We start from the raw sequence: 17,799 nt of genomic DNA, 5'->3' as shown, positions 1-17,799 counted from the left end.
CTGTATGTAATATATTACACAGGAGAGGTGTACACATTTCTGCTAGCTCTGTATGTAGTATATTACACAGGAGAGGTGTTCACATTTCTGCTAGCTCTGTATGTAGTATATTACACAGGAGGGGTGTACACATTTCAGCTGAGCTCTGTATGTAGTATATTACACAGGAGAGGTGTACACATTTCTACTGAGCAATGTGTGTAGTATAGTACACAGCTGTTGTGTGCTTATTTCTGCTGAGCTCTGTATATAGTATATTACACAGGAGGGGTGTACACATTTCAGCTGAGATATATATGTAATGTTACACAGGAGAGGTGTACACATTTCTGCTAGCTCTGTATGTAATATATTACACAGGAGAGGTGTACACATTTCTGCTAGCTCTGTATGTAGTATATTACACAGGAGAGGTGTACACATTTCAGCTGAACTCTGTATGTAATATATTACACAGGAGAGGTGTACACATTTCTGCTAGCTCTGTATGTAGTATATTACACAGGAGAGGTGTACACATTTCTGCTAGCTCTGTATGTAGTATATTACACAGGAGAGGTGTACACATTTCTGCTAGCTCTGTATGTAGTATATTACACAGGAGGGGTGTACACATTTCAGCTGAGCTCTGTATGTAGTGTATTACACAGGAGAGGTGTACTCATTTCTGCTAGCTCTGTATGTAGTATATTACACAGGAGGGGTGTACACATTTCAGCTGAGCTCTGTATGTAGTGTATTACACAGGAGAGGTGTACTCATTTCTGCTGAGTTCATTATGTAGTATATTACACAGGAGGGGTGTACTTAATTCTCCTGAGCTCTGTGTGCAGTATATTACGCAGGATGGGTGTATTCATTTCTGCTGAGCTCTGTATGTAGTGTATTACACAGGAGGGGTGTACTTTTTTTTTGTGGGCAGGGCTGTTCACTCTCTGGTTACTCCAGTCATGGCGTCCTGAGCCTTCACTTTCCTCCTCGTCACAATCAGACTTCCTTCATTGTTTTTCTCACCATTTTATAGGACAAGTTACTGTGGACAAGTCAAAAAACGTCCCTCCACCGCCCCCCGAACATGAGAAAGTCACGGCAATATCAGAGCAACCAGGGACCCCCCAGAAATCATGGGCAGACCCCTTGGATGTGGAGCCAAGTTCTGTGAGGTCTGATGGCTTCTGCTGGGTCCAGTTTGATGAACGTCCCCAGACTATCACCCCTGCATGGAGTGTACCAGGTAGTGGTGCCTTTTACCGTTCTTCATGGGGGGCTACACGGGGTGACACTACAGTGCGGCCCATACAGGGGGGAAGCCCCTGGCACTGGCTTGGAGGAGAGTATTGTGACCACTGGCGGCAGTGCGGGGATGTCACGGGGTGATGACCCCATTACAGATTGCCACCCAGCTTTCCCAGGAACAGACACCGCTTTCTATTCTCCTTTTATTAGCATCATCTCCATGGAGGCCCCCGTTACACTCGCACAGCAGCACAGAGGTCTTCTGTGAGGACAGCAGCACCAGCATCGGACCCCCATGTACCGGCCACTTGGACGACGCCACCAGTGACATCGCCTCCGGGACGGGCTCTCCAGGTAACGCCACCAATTATACTCTTACATGCTATACCACAAGATCATGTCCACACTGTATTCAGGGGGGAGAGATGTGCAGCTCACACAATGTTATCTACACTGATACACTGCAGCAGCCCCTCAGCTGTGAGAGCTATTAGATACGTGCAGCCGTGGATGGGGATACTAGGGGCCTGTTCACACCAGTTTGTGCTGCGGTTTTCAGAAAGTACAGAAAAGCAACGACCTGTCTGGGACCTGGGAGCAGAGGTCAGGTTTATCGAGAGGCTGCAGAGGGGGGCATCCGCCTGTGAACACAGCTCCAGCTGCAACCATTCTGCTGTTCCCTGTTATCAGCCATTTAGGCTCCTTTTTTCAGCTCTGTGGTGTCAGGATAGTGCGGCGTTATAAGTCTCCAATGGGTTTACAACTTGTGCACGACTTCCCAAAGATCAGGGGCCGCTGCAGGGCGGAAGGGGGCTCCGGAGAGACCCCCAAACACAATGTGTGATGTCAGGGACTTTGGGAACTCCGGCTAATGGCCTGGATCCAGCGCGGCCGAGTATTGTGGGCTCCGGGACACCGCGCACTCCGGCTTTGTGTTTGGTTACTGAAGGGAAAGCAGACAAAATCCCAGAGATTATTTGTTAAAAAGCGGTGAAGTGTGAGATCAGCACGATCTGAACATGTACCCTCCACTGCGCCATGTGTGTGTGTCAGGGGGAGCAGGGGCACGTGGTGTGTGTGTCAGGGGGAGCAGGGGCACGTGGTGTGTGTGTCAGGGGGAGCAGGGGCACGTGGTGTGTGTGTCAGGGGGAGCAGGGGCACGTGGTGTGTGTGTCAGGGGGAGCAGGGGCACGTGGTGTGTGTGTCAGGGGGAGCAGGGGCACGTGGTGTGTGTGTCAGGGGGAGCAGGGGCACGTGGTGTGTGTGTCAGGGGGAGCAGGGGCACGTGGTGTGTGTGTCAGGGGGAGCAGGGGCACGTGGTGTGTGTGTCAGGGGGAGCAGGGGCACGTGGTGTGTGTGTCAGGGGGAGCAGGGGCACGTGGTGTGTGTGTCCAGGGGGAGCAGGGGCACGTGGTGTGTGTGTCCAGGGGGAGCAGGGGCACGTGGTGTGTGTGTCAGGGGGAGCAGGGGCACGTGGTGTGTGTGTCAGGGGGAGCAGGGGCACGTGGTGTGTGTGTCAGGGGAGTAGGGGCACATGGTGTGTGTGTATGTGTGTCAGGGGGAGTAGGAGCATGTGGTCTGTGTGTGTGTCAGGGGGAGTAGGAACATGTGGTGTGTGTCAGGGGGAGTAGGAGCACGTGGTGTGTGTGTCAGGGAAGTAGGAGCACGTGGTGTGTGTGTCAGGGGAGCAGGGGCACGTGGTGTGTGTGTCAGGGGGAGCAGGGGCACGTGGTGTGTGTGTGTCAGGGGAGTAGGGGCACATGGTGTGTGTGTATGTGTGTCAGGGGGAGTAGGAGCATGTGGTCTGTGTGTGTCAGGGGGAGTAGGAGCATGTGGTGTGTGTGTCAGGGGGAGTAGGAGCATGTGGTGTGTGTGTGTCAGGGGAGCAGGGGCACGTGGTGTGTGTGTCCAGGGGGAGCAGGGGCACGTGGTGTGTGTGTCAGGGGGAGCAGGGGCACGTGGTGTGTGTGTCAGGGGAGTAGGGGCACATGGTGTGTGTGTATGTGTGTCAGGGGGAGTAGGAGCATGTGGTCTGTGTGTGTGTCAGGGGGAGTAGGAACATGTGGTGTGTGTCAGGGGGAGTAGGAGCACGTGGTGTGTGTGTCAGGGAAGTAGGAGCACGTGGTGTGTGTGTCAGGGGAGCAGGGGCACGTGGTGTGTGTGTGTCAGGGGAGTAGGGGCACATGGTGTGTGTGTATGTGTGTCAGGGGGAGTAGGAGCATGTGGTCTGTGTGTGTCAGGGGGAGTAGGAGCATGTGGTGTGTGTGTGTCAGGGAAGTAGGAGCACGTGGTGTGTGTGTCAGGGGAGCAGGGGCACGTGGTGTGTGTGTCAGGGGAGCAGGGGCACGTGGTGTGTGTGTGTCAGGGGAGTAGGGGCACATGGTGTGTGTGTATGTGTGTCAGGGGGAGTAGGAGCATGTGGTCTGTGTGTGTCAGGGGGAGCAGGAGCACGTGGTGTGTGTGTCAGGGGAGCAGGGGCACGTGGTGTGTGTGTGTCAGGGGAGTAGGGGCACATGGTGTGTGTGTATGTGTGTCAGGGGGAGTAGGAGCATGTGGTCTGTGTGTGTCAGGGGGAGTAGGAGCACGTGGTGTGTGTGTGTCAGGGAAGTAGGAGCACGTGGTGTGTGTGTCAGGGGAGCAGGGGCACGTGGTGTGTGTGTCAGGGGGAGCAGGGGCACGTGGTGTGTGTGTGTCAGGGGAGTAGGGGCACATGGTGTGTGTGTATGTGTGTCAGGGGGAGTAGGAGCATGTGGTCTGTGTGTGTCAGGGGGAGTAGGAGCATGTGGTGTGTGTGTCAGGGGGAGTAGGAGCATGTGGTGTGTGTGTGTCAGGGGAGCAGGGGCACGTGGTGTGTGTGTCCAGGGGGAGCAGGGGCACGTGGTGTGTGTGTCAGGGGGAGCAGGGGCACGTGGTGTGTGTGTCAGGGGAGTAGGGGCACATGGTGTGTGTGTATGTGTGTCAGGGGGAGTAGGAGCATGTGGTCTGTGTGTGTGTCAGGGGGAGTAGGAACATGTGGTGTGTGTCAGGGGGAGTAGGAGCACGTGGTGTGTGTGTCAGGGAAGTAGGAGCACGTGGTGTGTGTGTCAGGGGGAGCAGGGGCACGTGGTGTGTGTGTGTCAGGGGAGTAGGGGCACATGGTGTGTGTGTATGTGTGTCAGGGGGAGTAGGAGCATGTGGTCTGTGTGTGTCAGGGGGAGTAGGAGCATGTGGTGTGTGTGTGTCAGGGAAGTAGGAGCACGTGGTGTGTGTGTCAGGGGAGCAGGGGCACGTGGTGTGTGTGTCAGGGGAGCAGGGGCACGTGGTGTGTGTGTCAGGGGAAGCAGGGGCACGTGGTGTGTGTGTCAGGGGAAGCAGGGGCACGTGGTGTGTGTGTCAGGGGAAGCAGGGGCACGTGGTGTGTGTGTCAGGGGAAGCAGGGGCACGTGGTGTGTGTGTCGGGAAGCAGGGGCACGTGGTGTGTGTGTGTCTCAGTGGGAGCAGTGGCACATGGTTTGTGTGTGTCAGGGGAGTAGGGGCACGTGGTGTGTGTGTGTGTGTGTCTGTGTCAGGGGGAGCAGGGGCATGTGTGTGTCGAGGAGCAGGGGCACGTGGTGTGTGTCGGGGAGCCGGGTCACGTCTTTGTGTGTGTGTGTGTGTGTGTGTGTGTCGGAGCAGTCGTGCACATGTTGTGACTACAGATGTGTGTACTTGTGTGGAGCATCTGGCAGGGGGAATGTAGGGAGCAGGTGTGTGAGTACAGTGGTGGCGGGGGGGAGCTGTGAGTACAGTGGTGGAGGGGGAGCTGTGAGTGCAGTGGTGGCAGGGGGGAGCTGTGAGTGCAGTGGTGGCGGGGGGGAGCTGTGAGTACAGTGGTGGAGGGGGAGCTGTGAGTACAGTGGTGGAGGGGGAGCTGTGAGTACAGTGGTGGAGGGGGAGCTGTGAGTACAGTGGTGGAGGGGGAGCTGTGAGTACAGTGGTGGCAGGGGAGCTGTGAGTACAGTGGTGGCAGGGGAGCTGTGAGTACAGTGGTGGCAGGGGAGCTGTGAGTACAGTGGTGGCGGGGGAGCTGTGAGTACAGTGGTGGCGGGGGGGAGCTGTGAGTACAGTGGTGGCGGGGGGAGCTGTGAGTACAGTGGTGGCGGGGGGAGCTGTGAGTACAGTGGTGGCGGGGGAGCTGTGAGTACAGTGGTGGCGGGGGGGAGCTGTGAGTACAGTGGTGGCGGGGGGAAGCTGTGAGTACAGTGGTGGCGGGGGGAAGCTGTGAGTACAGTGGTGGCGGGGGAGCTGTGAGTACAGTGGTGGAGGGGGAGCTGTGAGTACAGTGGTGGCGGGGGGAAGCTGTGAGTACAGTGGTGGCGGGGGGGAGCTGTGAGTACAGTGGTGGCGGGGGGGAGCTGTGAGTACAGTGGTGGCGGGGGGGGAGCTGTGAGTACAGTGGTGGCGGGGGGGAGCTGTGAGTACAGTGGTGGCAGGGGGGAGCTGTGAGTACAGTGGTGGAGGGGGAGCTGTGAGTAGGTGGCGGGGGGAGCTGTGAGTACAGTGGTGGCGGGGGGGGAGCTGTGAGTACAGTGGTGGCGGGGGGAAGCTGTGAGTACAGTGGTGGCGGGGGGGAGCTGTGAGTACAGTGGTGGCGGGGGGGAGCTGTGAGTACAGTGGTGGCGGGGGGGAGCTGTGAGTACAGTGGTGGCGGGGGGGAGCTGTGAGTACAGTGGTGGAGGGGGAGCTGTGAGTACAGTGGTGGCGGGGGGGAGCTGTGAGTACAGTGGTGGCGGGGGGGGAGCTGTGAGTACAGTGGTGGAGGGGGGAGCTGTGAGTAGGTGGCGGGGGGAGCTGTGAGTACAGTGGTGGCGGGGGGGGGGGGGGGAGCTGTGAGTACAGTGGTGGAGGGGGAGCTGTGAGTAGGTGGCGGGGATGCGTCTCCCCTGCAGAGTGAATCATTACAGACAAGTGACTGGGGTGGGGCTGGAAGGTGGGGGGATGAGGGGTCGGTTTATTCTGGGGGAGGGGGCTCCATTATTAGTGTACAGACCTGTGTAGTTTCACTCGTACCACCAGACAAGCCGACCCAACACCATTAGGCTGCTCCCAGGTAATCGCATTGAAAGGGCGTGCAATATATCCACATCACACGACCCTGCAGATACAGTGTATGGGCACATAACCCTGCAGATACAGTGTATGGGCACATAACCCTGCAGATACAGTGTATGGGCACATAACCCTGCGGATACAGTGTATGGGCACATAACCCTGCGGATACAGTGTATGGGCACATAACCCTGCGGATACAGTGTATGGGCACATAACCCTGCGGATACAGTGTATGGGCACATAACCCTGCGGATACAGTGTATGGGCACATAACCCTGCGGATACAGTGTATGGGCACATAACCCTGCGGATACAGTGTATGGGCACATAACCCTGCGGATACAGTGTATGGGCACATAACCCTGCGGATACAGTGTATGGGCACATAACCCTGCGGATACAGTGTATGGGCACATAACCCTGCGGATACAGTGTATGGGCACATAACCCTGCGGATACAGTGTATGGGCACACAACCCTGCGGATACAGTGTATGGGCACACGTAGCTATGTGACATCACAGCTGAAATTGAGGGTGTAAGGTCCCCTGCACACAGTACACAGCTGTGGGCTGAGCGCTGGCTCTGCTGCTCGTTCGGTCGGCGGTTCTCTGTCCAGCTCCTGTGTGCTCTGAGCCGCTGCCAGAATCCTCCGGGGGTCACTATTATAACGGCTGTCCGAAATCAGATAAGTGGGATCCTTACCTCTAACATCATCTCTTGGGAGAGACTTGAAGGCCCCCCCCGCACACACACACAAGAAGGGACCCCCCCATGAACATGTCCTGGGTACACACTATGCATTATCACTCCTGTATTATTCTACAAAGCTGCAAACCAGGAGTAACTCAGGATCAGCAATGTATGTACACAGTGACTGCAGCAGCAGAATAGTGAGTGCAGCTCTGGAGGATAATACAGGAGGTAACTCAGGATCAGTAATGTATGTACACAGTGACTGCACCAGCAGAATAGTGAGTGCAGCTCTGGAGTAAAATGCAGGAGGTAACTCAGGATCAGTAATGTAATGTATGTACACAGTGACTGCACCAGCAAAATAGTGAGTGCAGCTCTGGAGTATAATACAAGAGGTAACTCAGGATCAGTAATGTATGTACACAGTGACTGCACCAGCAGAATAGTGAGTGCAGCTCTGGAGTATAATACAAGAGGTAACTCAGGATCAGTAATGTATGTACACAGTGACTGCACCAGCAGAATAGTGAGTGCAGCTCTGGAGTATAATACAGGAGGTAACTCAGGATCAGTAATGTATGTACACAGTGACTGCAGCAGCAGAATAGTGAGTGCAGCTCTGGAGTATAATACAAGAGGTAACTCAGGATCAGTAATGTATGTACACAGTGACTGCAGCAGCAGAATAGTGAGTGCAGCTCTGGAGTAAAGTACGTGGTGTAACTTTATTCTGGTTATGTACTGTACATTAGATGTGCCCCTGTTGAGAGGTAGAGGTAGTCACGCCTCCTCCGGTGGGTTTGTGGTTTCTGTATGTGTGACTGGGGCGCGTATTTCTGCTCCTCACGTGGAGAACAATGGTCGCTCTGCAGGCCTGGACTCGCGCGTTCCGTCTGCAGACAGTGGGGCCTGATGTCAGAGCCGGCAGCAGACAGGACAGGCCGGGACATGATGGTGTGCAGCAGCTGGAGCGATGGAGGTGCAGTAAGGAGCCATATCTGGAGTGGCTCCTGTGGACACCGTGTCCTGGCGCCCCACTATTCCACAGAATTATAGCTGTGGTGCGGCTGATCATCTGGAGGTCTCTATCGCTCTCATCAGGGGTGGACGGCTCCTCAGTCGTCCTCTTGTGTGAGCTCTTGTTTTCATGCTTTGTTTGGAGAAAGACCTCTAGTTGCCCCGATCACAGCGCCCTGAGGGGTCATCATGGGCTCCCCACAGTCTATCACAGAACCCGCAGCAGGCCTGATATTCTAGCCATGAACCAGGGTGCTCAGGATGAGCAGAACCTCCGAGATAAGAGTAAGAGCGGCAATACAGGAGTTGGTGGGAGACCGTATAGTGATGAGCTGAAGTCACAAGGGTGTCTGGATACTGAAGAAAGGCGAGATAATCACTTCTGCGTTCGGCTTCTAGAGCTGCACTGATTCTGGACGCTGTTGCTCCGCTGCTTTACCTGAGGAGCTGCTTTACCTGAGGAGCTGCTTTACCTGAGGAGCTGCTTTACCTGAGGAGCTGCTTTACCTGAGGAGCTGCTTTACCTGAGGAGCTGCTTTACCTGAGGAGCTGCTTTACCTGAGGAGCTGCTTTACCTGAGGAGCTGCTTTACCTCAGGAGCTGCTTTACCTCGGGAGCTGCTTTACCTGGGGAGCTGCTTTACCTGGGGAGCTGCTTTACCTGAGGAGCTGCTTTACCTGAGGAGCTGCTTTACCTGAGGAGCTGCTTTACCTGAGGAGCTGCTTTACCTGAGGAGCTGCTTTACCTGAGGAGCTGCTTTACCTGAGGAGCTGCTTTACCTGAGGAGCTGCTTTACCTGAGGAGCTGCTTTACCTCAGGAGCTGCTTTACCTCAGGAGCTGCTTTACCTCAGGAGCTGCTTTACCTGAGGAGCTGCTTTACCTCAGGAGCTGCTTTACCTGAGGAGCTGCTTTACCTGAGGAGCTGCTTTACCTGAGGAGCTGCTTTACCTGAGGAGCTGCTTTACCTCAGGAGCTGCTTTACCTCAGGAGCTGCTTTACCTCAGGAGCTGCTTTACCTGAGGAGCTGCTTTACCTCAGGAGCTGCTTTACCTCAGGAGCTGCTTTACCTCAGGAGCTGCTTTACCTCAGGGGCTGTGGTGTGGCCTCAGGAGCAGCCGACCTCAGGAGCTGCTCCCGACCCACCTCTGCCTGCCATGCACAGCTGAGCTGTGGGGTTATGTGGGCCTGGTGTGACGCCACCTCCCGCTACACCTCAATGGCTCGGCCCTTTTCCTGCCTCCGGTGTGTTTGCCTGAGGCGGATCCTCAGGTGAATTTTCCCTGATTTTCCTGTTTGTGTTGGAGGTGCGGTGTGACAGTGTCAGTGCGTTCATTTCTTCCCTCATGATCACTACAGTTGTCAGATTATTGTATGGCTAAAAGTAAGTGCACTGGGTCCAGGAGCTGACACTCTACAGAGCAAGGACGTCTGGGCAGAGCCTCCTCCTGTTCTCCACTCCTTCCTCATTGTCTCCAGTCTGTGCCCTCCCCGCACTCACATGAAAGGGAACGAATCCTCCCCTGAATGACGGCTCCATACTGAAGCCTGCACAGCGCAGCTCACCCCACACAGCTCTGCACAGCGCAGCTCACCCCACACAGCTCTGCACAGCGCAGCTCACCCCACACAGCTCTGCACAGCGCAGCTCACCCCACACAGCTCTGCACAGCGCAGCTCACCCCACACAGCTCTGCACAGCGCAGCTCACCCCACACAGCTCTGCACAGCGCAGCTCACCCCACACAGCTCTGCACAGCGCAGCTCACCCCACACAGCTCTGCACAGCGCAGCTCACCCCACACAGCTCTGCACAGCGCAGCTCACCCCACACAGCTCTGCACAGCGCAGCTCACCCCACACAGCTCTGCGCCACGGATCTGGCTCTGCACAGCTCTGGGTAACTGCACTGAAGTTGGGGCAAGTTTGGCAGGAGGAGGTGTGGCGGTTATGTGGTCGTGGGCACGTCTTTTGGAGAAGTTTGGAGCTCAGGTAAGTGCGGCTGTGCCCAGATCCCAGCATTACCATTGACAGTTCGCAGCCCAAACTGGGAATAATTTTTGGTAATTATGCGGTTGACTCTCGCTCGTCCGTTTTTTGGGATTCGCTTTTGGCAGATTCTTCCGTCTGTGCACTGCTGGCGGGTCAAGTCCTGCGGTGATCCCTTGGGTTTGTGCTCTGCGTTGGCGGTATTAGATCGCCAGCTCCTGGGCTCTGCGTTTATTTCTGTAGTGTTTGCAGCATATGTTGTGTATGGAGAGAGATGAGCCGCCACCTGCTCATCATCCCACGCTGACTGTGCAGCAGGCAGGAAGAGAAACGGCAGATTGTAAGCTCTTCAGACAAGTCATGAAAAGTGATCACATGATCTGCGTCCTGTGAAGCAGCGGACAAGTGGTGTAGTCATAGCCGTTATTTGTACAACACTGAACGATGACTGAAATCCCTAAAATCATCACAATATCGTAAGGGCTGCGGGGGTAAATAATGTGGCTGCGGGGGTAAATAATGTGGCTGCGGGGGTAAATAATGTGGCTGCGGGGGTAAATAATGTGGCTGCGGGGGTATATGTGTCTGTATTCAGGTATATGCATCTACAAGAGGAGTATCTGCAGGGGGATGTATGCGGCTTTGCGGAGGTATATACAACTACAGGGGGTTATGTGCGTCTGTGGTTGGGTATATGGTTCTGCGGGGGTATATGTATCTGTGGGAGGTATATGCAACTTCAGGGTGTATAGGCTTCTTATGGTGAGGTATGTGCATCTGCAGGAGGTTATATGCGTGTGTGTGGGGTATGTGTGTCTGTGGGGGGGGTATATTTGTCTGTGGGGGGGGTATATTTGTCTGTGGGGGGGGTATATTTGTCTGTGGGGGGGGTATATTTGTCTGTGGGGGGGTATATTTGTCTGTGGGGGGGTATATGTTTCTGGGAGAGATATATTTGTCTGTAGTTGGATATATTCGTTTGGGGGGGATATATCCATCTGTTGGGGGTATATGTGTCTGTGACGGGGTATATATGACTATGGGGGGATATATGCGTCTGTTGTGACTGTGTGGGGCACGTCTCGCCTCCCTGGACGATGCCGGGGCTGTACTCGCATGCCGGGAGGATTTGGCTTGGGCTGAATCGCCCATTGTGAGGGCCCCGGAGGCAGCGGATGGACTGACTCATGGAGCTGCTGGGCTCCGGGGCCGCCGCACGTTCAGCACTGTCACATTACCGTCTCTGCGCCAAGTTGCCTCTCACCAGAAAAACCTGTTCTGTCACTTGTGAAAAGAATTTAAAGTGGAATCACAGTGAAAAATGATTGAGCCGAGTACAGACCCGCAGCAAGACCGCAAATATGTGCAAGGAAACTGCTCACAGTGCAATCCCCCAATCCTATGGTCAGAATCACAGCGGGCAATACAGGGGAGGACACAGCAGGGTGCACACAATGCGGGTTTTTTATTGCCTTTTTTTAGTGGCATCACTGATGGAGACCCAGATTTATTGCATTCTACAATCCAAAAACACACTAACTACAAAGCTGCTTGCCCCGACCCATATCCTGTTTAGAGTGCAGTTAACACCCTCCCCAATGTAAAATAGCTGATTACAGAGAACAATAGACTGTATTTGCCTCTACTACAGTCTCGCCACAGGCTGTATAAGTCAAGTGCGGAGTTATGTCATTTACTGAAGTATTATGGTGGCCCTAGGTGTTTATAGTGTATTACAATGTGGAGGTCCACCTGATGAGAAGAGTCCTGGAGGACACACACGCTCAGTCACATCCACCTGATGATCAGAACCCTGGAGGACACACACGCTCAGTCAAATCCACCTAATGAGCCAAGTGCAGGAGGACACACACGCTCAGTCACATCCACCTAATGAGCCGAATGCTGGAGGACACACACGCTCAGTCACATCCACCTAATGAACCGAGTGCTGGAGGACACACACGCTCAGTCACATCCACCTAATAAGCCGAATGCTAGAGGACACACACGCTCAGTCACAACATACATGCTCAGTCAGCTCCACCTGATGAGCTAAGTGCTGTAGGACACACATGCTCAGTCACATCACACATCCTCAGTCTACGCCATCTAATGAGCCAAGAGCTGGAGAACACACATGGTCAGTCACATCACACATTCTCAATCAGATCCACCTGATGTGCAGAGTCCTTGAGGACACACATGCTCACTGACATCATACATGCTCAGTGACAACAACCTAATGAGCCGAGTGGTCGAGGACACACGTGCTTCGGGACATACACCTTATGAGCAGAGTCCTGGAGGACACACATGCTCAGGCACATCACACATGCTCAGTCACATCCACCTACTGAGCGGAGTGCTGGAGGACACCTGCTAAGTCACATCCACCTGATAAGCAGAGTTCTGCAGGACACACATGCTCATAAATAATGAGTTGTGTCCCAAGTCCCACTCATGCTACTCATGCACATTTGTGTTACTTGGTTCAGCTCCCCATAGGCTGAAGAGTTGTAACAGTGTCGTAATATGTAAGGCATCAAAACTCCTTCTTTAGTCAAGAAAAAACTTTTAGTCCCAGCATACATATAGGAAAAACAATAGTGACGTTTCGGCCAACGCCGTTCCTTTTCTCAAGCCTTGTACAAATTTTTACGGCTTGAGAAAGGCCCTCTGTTGGCTGAAATGTCGCCATTTGTATTCCTTTAATGTATGCTGTGACCAATAAAGTTTTTTCTTGACTAAAGAAGGTGTTTTCGTGCCTTGGATATTGTGACACGAACATACATTCTCAGTCACGTCCACCTAATGAGCCGAGTTCTGGAGGACACACATTCTCAGTTACGTCCACCTAATGAGCCGAGTTCTGGAGGACACACATGCTCAGTCACGTCCACCTAATGAGCTGAGTTCTGGAGGACACACATGCTCAGTCACGTCCGCCTAATGAGCCGAGTTCTGGAGGACACACATGCTCAGTCACGTCCACCTAATGAGCTGAGTTCTGGAGGACACACATGCTCAGTCACGTCCACCTAATGAGCTGAGTTCTGGAGGACACACATGCTCAGTCACGTCCACCTAATGAGCTGAGTACTATAAAAGTATTTTCAATATTTCAGAAATGTGGTATAAAAATTGAGTAATTTTATCACCCCTTTCGAGATCTTGGACAGCTTTGCAGCTGTGTGTTAAAGCATGTATCATGCAAATAAGGGCAAAACCTTTTCTTTGGTTTTCATTCATAGTTGTAACAGTTTTTCTCCTGCAGCTTACATGTGTACCCTATAGTGCATTGCAGGCTGCTCAGTGCTGTGATATTTTCCTTACACAAATGTAATCTCAATTATTTTAATATCAAATAATTCCACAAGTTGCAGACACGTTGTTTGTTTGTTTTTTCTGCAATTCTTGAAAATAAAAGCAAGGCATCACTGACCTTATCGTAGCTTGTGTAGGCACTGACACTGAATGACATCGAGCTGCTTGCAATGTGCTGCTTGTCCTGCAAGCTCCTGGTACAAAGCAGGTAAAAGTCTTTTTTTAAATCCAATTACAATATGTTTTTGTCCCATGATACATGAAGTTTCTACATCCCAGGAAGTCAGTAGCCGTTATATATCTCTGGTGTGCAGTGATATCTGCCTTCCAGGATCCAGTGTGTCCTAATGTAGAAGAGTCTGTCACCAGCCCTGACCATAGAGATGACGGATATCGGGGCAGGATGTAGCGCCCATATTTCTGGTGCATGGGCAGTGCACAGAGAGGAACACCCACTGCGCTCGAGGTAGGAAGGAGCAGCGCACAGAGGGCGACACCCACTGCGCTTGAGGTAGGAAGGAGCAGCGCCCAGAGGGGGACACCCACTGCGCTCGAGGTAGGAAGGAGCAGCGCACAGAGGAGGTGCACCCACTGCGCTTGAGGTAGGAAGGAGCAGCGCACAGAGGGGGACACCCACTGCGCTCGAGGTAGGAAGGAGCAGCGCACAGAGGGGGACACCCACTGCGCTCGAGGTAGGAAGGAACAGCGCACAGAGGGGGACACCCACTGCGCTCGAGGTAGGAAGGAGCAGCGCACAGAGGGGGACACCCACTGCGCTCAAGGTAGGAAGGAGCAGCGCACAGAGGGGGACACCCACTGCGCTCGAGGTAGGGAGGAGCAGCGCACAGAGGGGGACGCCCACTGCGCTCGAGGTAGGAAGGAGCGCAGTGCACAGAGGGGGACACCCACTGCGCTCGAGGTAGGAAGGAGCAGCGTACAGAGGGGGACACCCACTGCGCTCGAGGTAGGAAGGAGCAGCACACAGAGAGGGAACACCCACTGCGCTCGAGGTAGGAAGGAGCAGCGCACAGAGGGGGACACCCACTGCACTCGAGGTAGGAAGGAGCAGCGCACAGAGAGGGAACACCCACTGCACTCGAGGTAGGAAGGAGCAGCGCACAGAGAGGGAACACCCACTGCACTCGAGGTAGGAAGGAGCAGCGCACAGAGAGGGAACACCCACTGCGCTTGAGGTAGGAAGGAGCAGCGCACAGAGAGGGAACACCCACTGCGCTCGAGGTAGGAAGGAGCAGCGCACAGAGAGGGAACACCCACTGCGCTCGAGGTAGCAAGGAGCAGCGCATAAAGGGGGGGGCATTCCACTGCGCTCTGAACCTGCAGCTCCACGAGCATGATGTCCGAGACCAACCGAGGAAGCGAAATGTCACCCAGACTGCACCCATTCATATATATTGCGGAGTTCCTCCAGGCCATAGCTGCTTGCATCACTACATCTGCCTGTCTGTGGGTGGGCAGGGATAGTCGCCCTCCTGCAGGTGGCTCCGGGAGGCTGCCCCTGGTCATACTGGCATTTTCCCCTTGTGCCATGAGTCACTGGGCTTGTCCTGTTGTTCTTGGGCTTTGTAGCTGAGTATTTTTGGCTCGCCGGTTGCTGGTGACATCACAGGTTGGGTGGTGATGTCATCAGATGGGTGAGGACGTTTGCAGCTGTAGTTGCCTCACAGGGAACATTAACATCCTTTAGTGGGATCTTCTCAGCCAAAGGGAGGGGACGCTGTTAACCCTGCGCTGTCAGGAAATTAAATGATTGTATCTCCGGACTCTGATCATATTAAATCAGTTACAATGAGAGACGGATCAGGATGAGGCGCGAGGCAGCGGTGACATTCAGCAGGTGAGCGCCCCTCCACCGAAGCGGATATTAGATTTCATGTGCGTGCAGGAGATGGGTGGCGAACTACACAGCCTCATTCATACAGGGGACCAGCTGATTTTTGGGGGGCTAGTTATGCTGGCTATTGATATTAATTGGAGAAACTGAAAAACACAAACAGATAAGTGGCTCCTATGTTCAGTTTTCATGCACACGTTTTGTGTGCACTTTATGTGCAATTCTTGCATGTATTCACAACCCACCTCCCCCCACCAAACGTTCTTGTGTGCGCTTCATGCGCACTTCTTGCTCGCACTCTCCCCATGCACGTTTCTCCTGAGTGCTCTCCCTGTGTGTTTCTCGTATGCTCTCCCCTCCCACGTGTTCTACCTGTGTGCACTCTTCCCCCACATTCTTGTGTGCACTTCTTGCTCGCACTCTCCCCCATGCACGTTTCTCCTGAGTGCTCTCCCTGTGTGTTTCTCGTATGCTCTCCCCTCTCACGTATTCTACTTGTGTGCACTCTCCCCCCACATTCTTGTGTGCACTTCTTGCTTGCACTCTCCCCATGCACGTTTCTCCTGAGTGCTCTCCCTGTGCGTTTCTCGTATGCTCTCCCCTCTCACGTATTCTACTTGTGTGCACTCTCCCCCCACATTCTTGTGTGTACTTCTTGCTTGCACTCTCCCCCATGCACGTTTCTCCTGAGTGCTCTCCCTGTGCGTTTCTCGTATGCTCTCCCCTCTCACGTATTCTACTTGTGTGCACTCTCCCCCCACATTCTTGTGTGCACTTCTTGCTTGCACTCTCCCCATGCACGTTTCTCCTGAGTGCTCTCCCTGTGCGTTTCTCGTATGCTCTCCCCTCTCACGTATTCTACCTGTGTGCACTCTTCCCCCACATTCTTGTGTGCACTTCTTGCTTGCACTCTCCCCCATGCACGTTTCTCCTGAGTGCTATCCCTGTGCGTTTCTCGTATGCTCCCCCCCCTCACACGTTCTTCATTTCTTGTGTGCTATTATGCACATTTCTTGCGTGCACCACCACCACGCGTATGTCTCATGCGCACTCTCCCCCATCACGTGAGCTTTCCCTTCTTGGGCTTTTGCTGACACTTTTCTGTTTCCTATTTGCCCTGTGCTCATAGTCTGTGTGCAGCGGGCACAGATGGCAGCGACCCTCCTGGTCAGTCTCGGGGCCTGGCAGCAGGGTGGCCCCTGCGCTCACCCGCCCGCTCCCTGCCTCCCTTTCTGGGTGTGTGGCACAATTTCCCAGGCTCCTCCATAGAACAGAACAGATTCCCGCTCGGCTGCCATAGTAACAGGTGGCAGATTCCTTCTCGCTGATTCTTTGTATCTGTTGTATCAGAGATCCTATGGTGGGGGCTGGGGATCAGAATCACAATGAATGGGGGAGAGGGCCCCTGCATCCAACCCTTGTCCCTGGGCATGGGGACAGACCACCACCCTCACCCTCCTTTCCCTTTGCACTCAGTTTTATTAACCCTTGCTTCTCAGTGGTCTCTATTAGCCGGTAAAATGTTCACTCCATGCAGGATCAGCATGAGATATAAAAAGTGTAACTACAACTACTGAGGGTATAACTACTGCGAGGCGACACCAGGGGTATAACTATTGGGAAGCGGACACCGGGGGTAAAACTACTGGGAAGCGGACACCGGGGGTAAAACTACTGGGAAGCGGACACCGGGGGTAAAACTACTTGGAAGCGGACACCGGGGGTAAAACTACTTGGAAGCGGACACCGGGGGTAAAACTACTGGGAAGCGGACACCGGGGGTAAAACTACTGGGAAGCGGACACCGGGGGTAAAACTACTGGGAAGCGGACACCGGGGGTAAAACTACTGGGAAGCGGACACCGGGGGTAAAACTACTGGGAAGCGGACACCGGGGGTAAAACTACTGGGAAGCGGACACCGGGGGTAAAACTACTGGGAAGCGGACACCGGGGGTAAAACTACTGGGAAGCGGACACCGGGGGTAAAACTACTGGGAAGCGACACCGACACCGGGGGTAAAACTACTGGGAAGCGGACACCGGGGGTAAAACTGCTGCGAGGCAACACCGGGGGTAAAACTACTGCGAGGCGGACACCGGGGGTAAAACTACTGGGAAGCGGACACCGGGGGTAAAACTACTGGGAAGCGGACACCGGGGGTAAAACTACTGGGAAGCGGACACCGGGGGTAAAACTACTGGGAAGCGGACACCGGGGGTAAAACTACTGGGAAGCGGACACCGGGGGTAAAACTACTGGGAAGCGGACACCGGGGGTAAAACTACTGGGAAGCGGACACCGGGGGTAAAACTACTGGGAAGCGGACACCGGGGGTAAAACTACTGGGAAGCGGACACCGGGGGTAAAACTACTGGGAAGCGGACACCGGGGGTAAAACTACTGGGAAGCGGACACCGGGGGTAAAACTACTGGGAAGCGGACACCGGGGGTAAAACTACTGGGAAGCGGAGACCGGGGGTAAAACTACTGGGAAGCGGAGACCGGGGGTAAAACTACTGGGAAGCGGACACGGGGGGTAAAACTAGGGTAAAACTACTGGGAAGCGGACACGGGGGGTAAAACTACTGGGAAGCGGACACGGGGGGTAAAAC

At 54.3% G+C, this 17,799-nt stretch overlaps 1 protein-coding gene across 5 annotated transcripts in view; it reads left to right on the top strand.

Annotated features, from left to right (window-relative positions):
- STON2 (stonin 2) overlaps positions 1–17,799 on the top strand; it is a 66,697-nt gene that overhangs the window by 19,196 nt on the left and 29,702 nt on the right. For 3 of the 5 annotated variants that reach the window (XM_075330455.1, XM_075330457.1, XM_075330456.1), the window contains exons 3-4: positions 1,025–1,237; positions 1,447–1,590. In XM_075330455.1, the coding sequence (XP_075186570.1) occupies positions 1,025–1,237; positions 1,447–1,590 (357 nt within the window). Of the gene's footprint in view, positions 1–1,024; positions 1,238–1,446; positions 1,591–9,548; positions 10,009–17,799 lie in introns of those variants that run through there. The other 2 variants (XM_075330458.1, XM_075330459.1) reach the window with 2 other exon arrangements.

The sequence above is a fragment of the Anomaloglossus baeobatrachus genome, chromosome 12 (genome assembly GCF_048569485.1).
Source record: "Anomaloglossus baeobatrachus isolate aAnoBae1 chromosome 12, aAnoBae1.hap1, whole genome shotgun sequence".
Taxonomy (NCBI): Eukaryota; Metazoa; Chordata; class Amphibia; order Anura; family Aromobatidae; genus Anomaloglossus; species Anomaloglossus baeobatrachus.
This window is presented reverse-complemented; position numbering and strand designations above follow the sequence as displayed.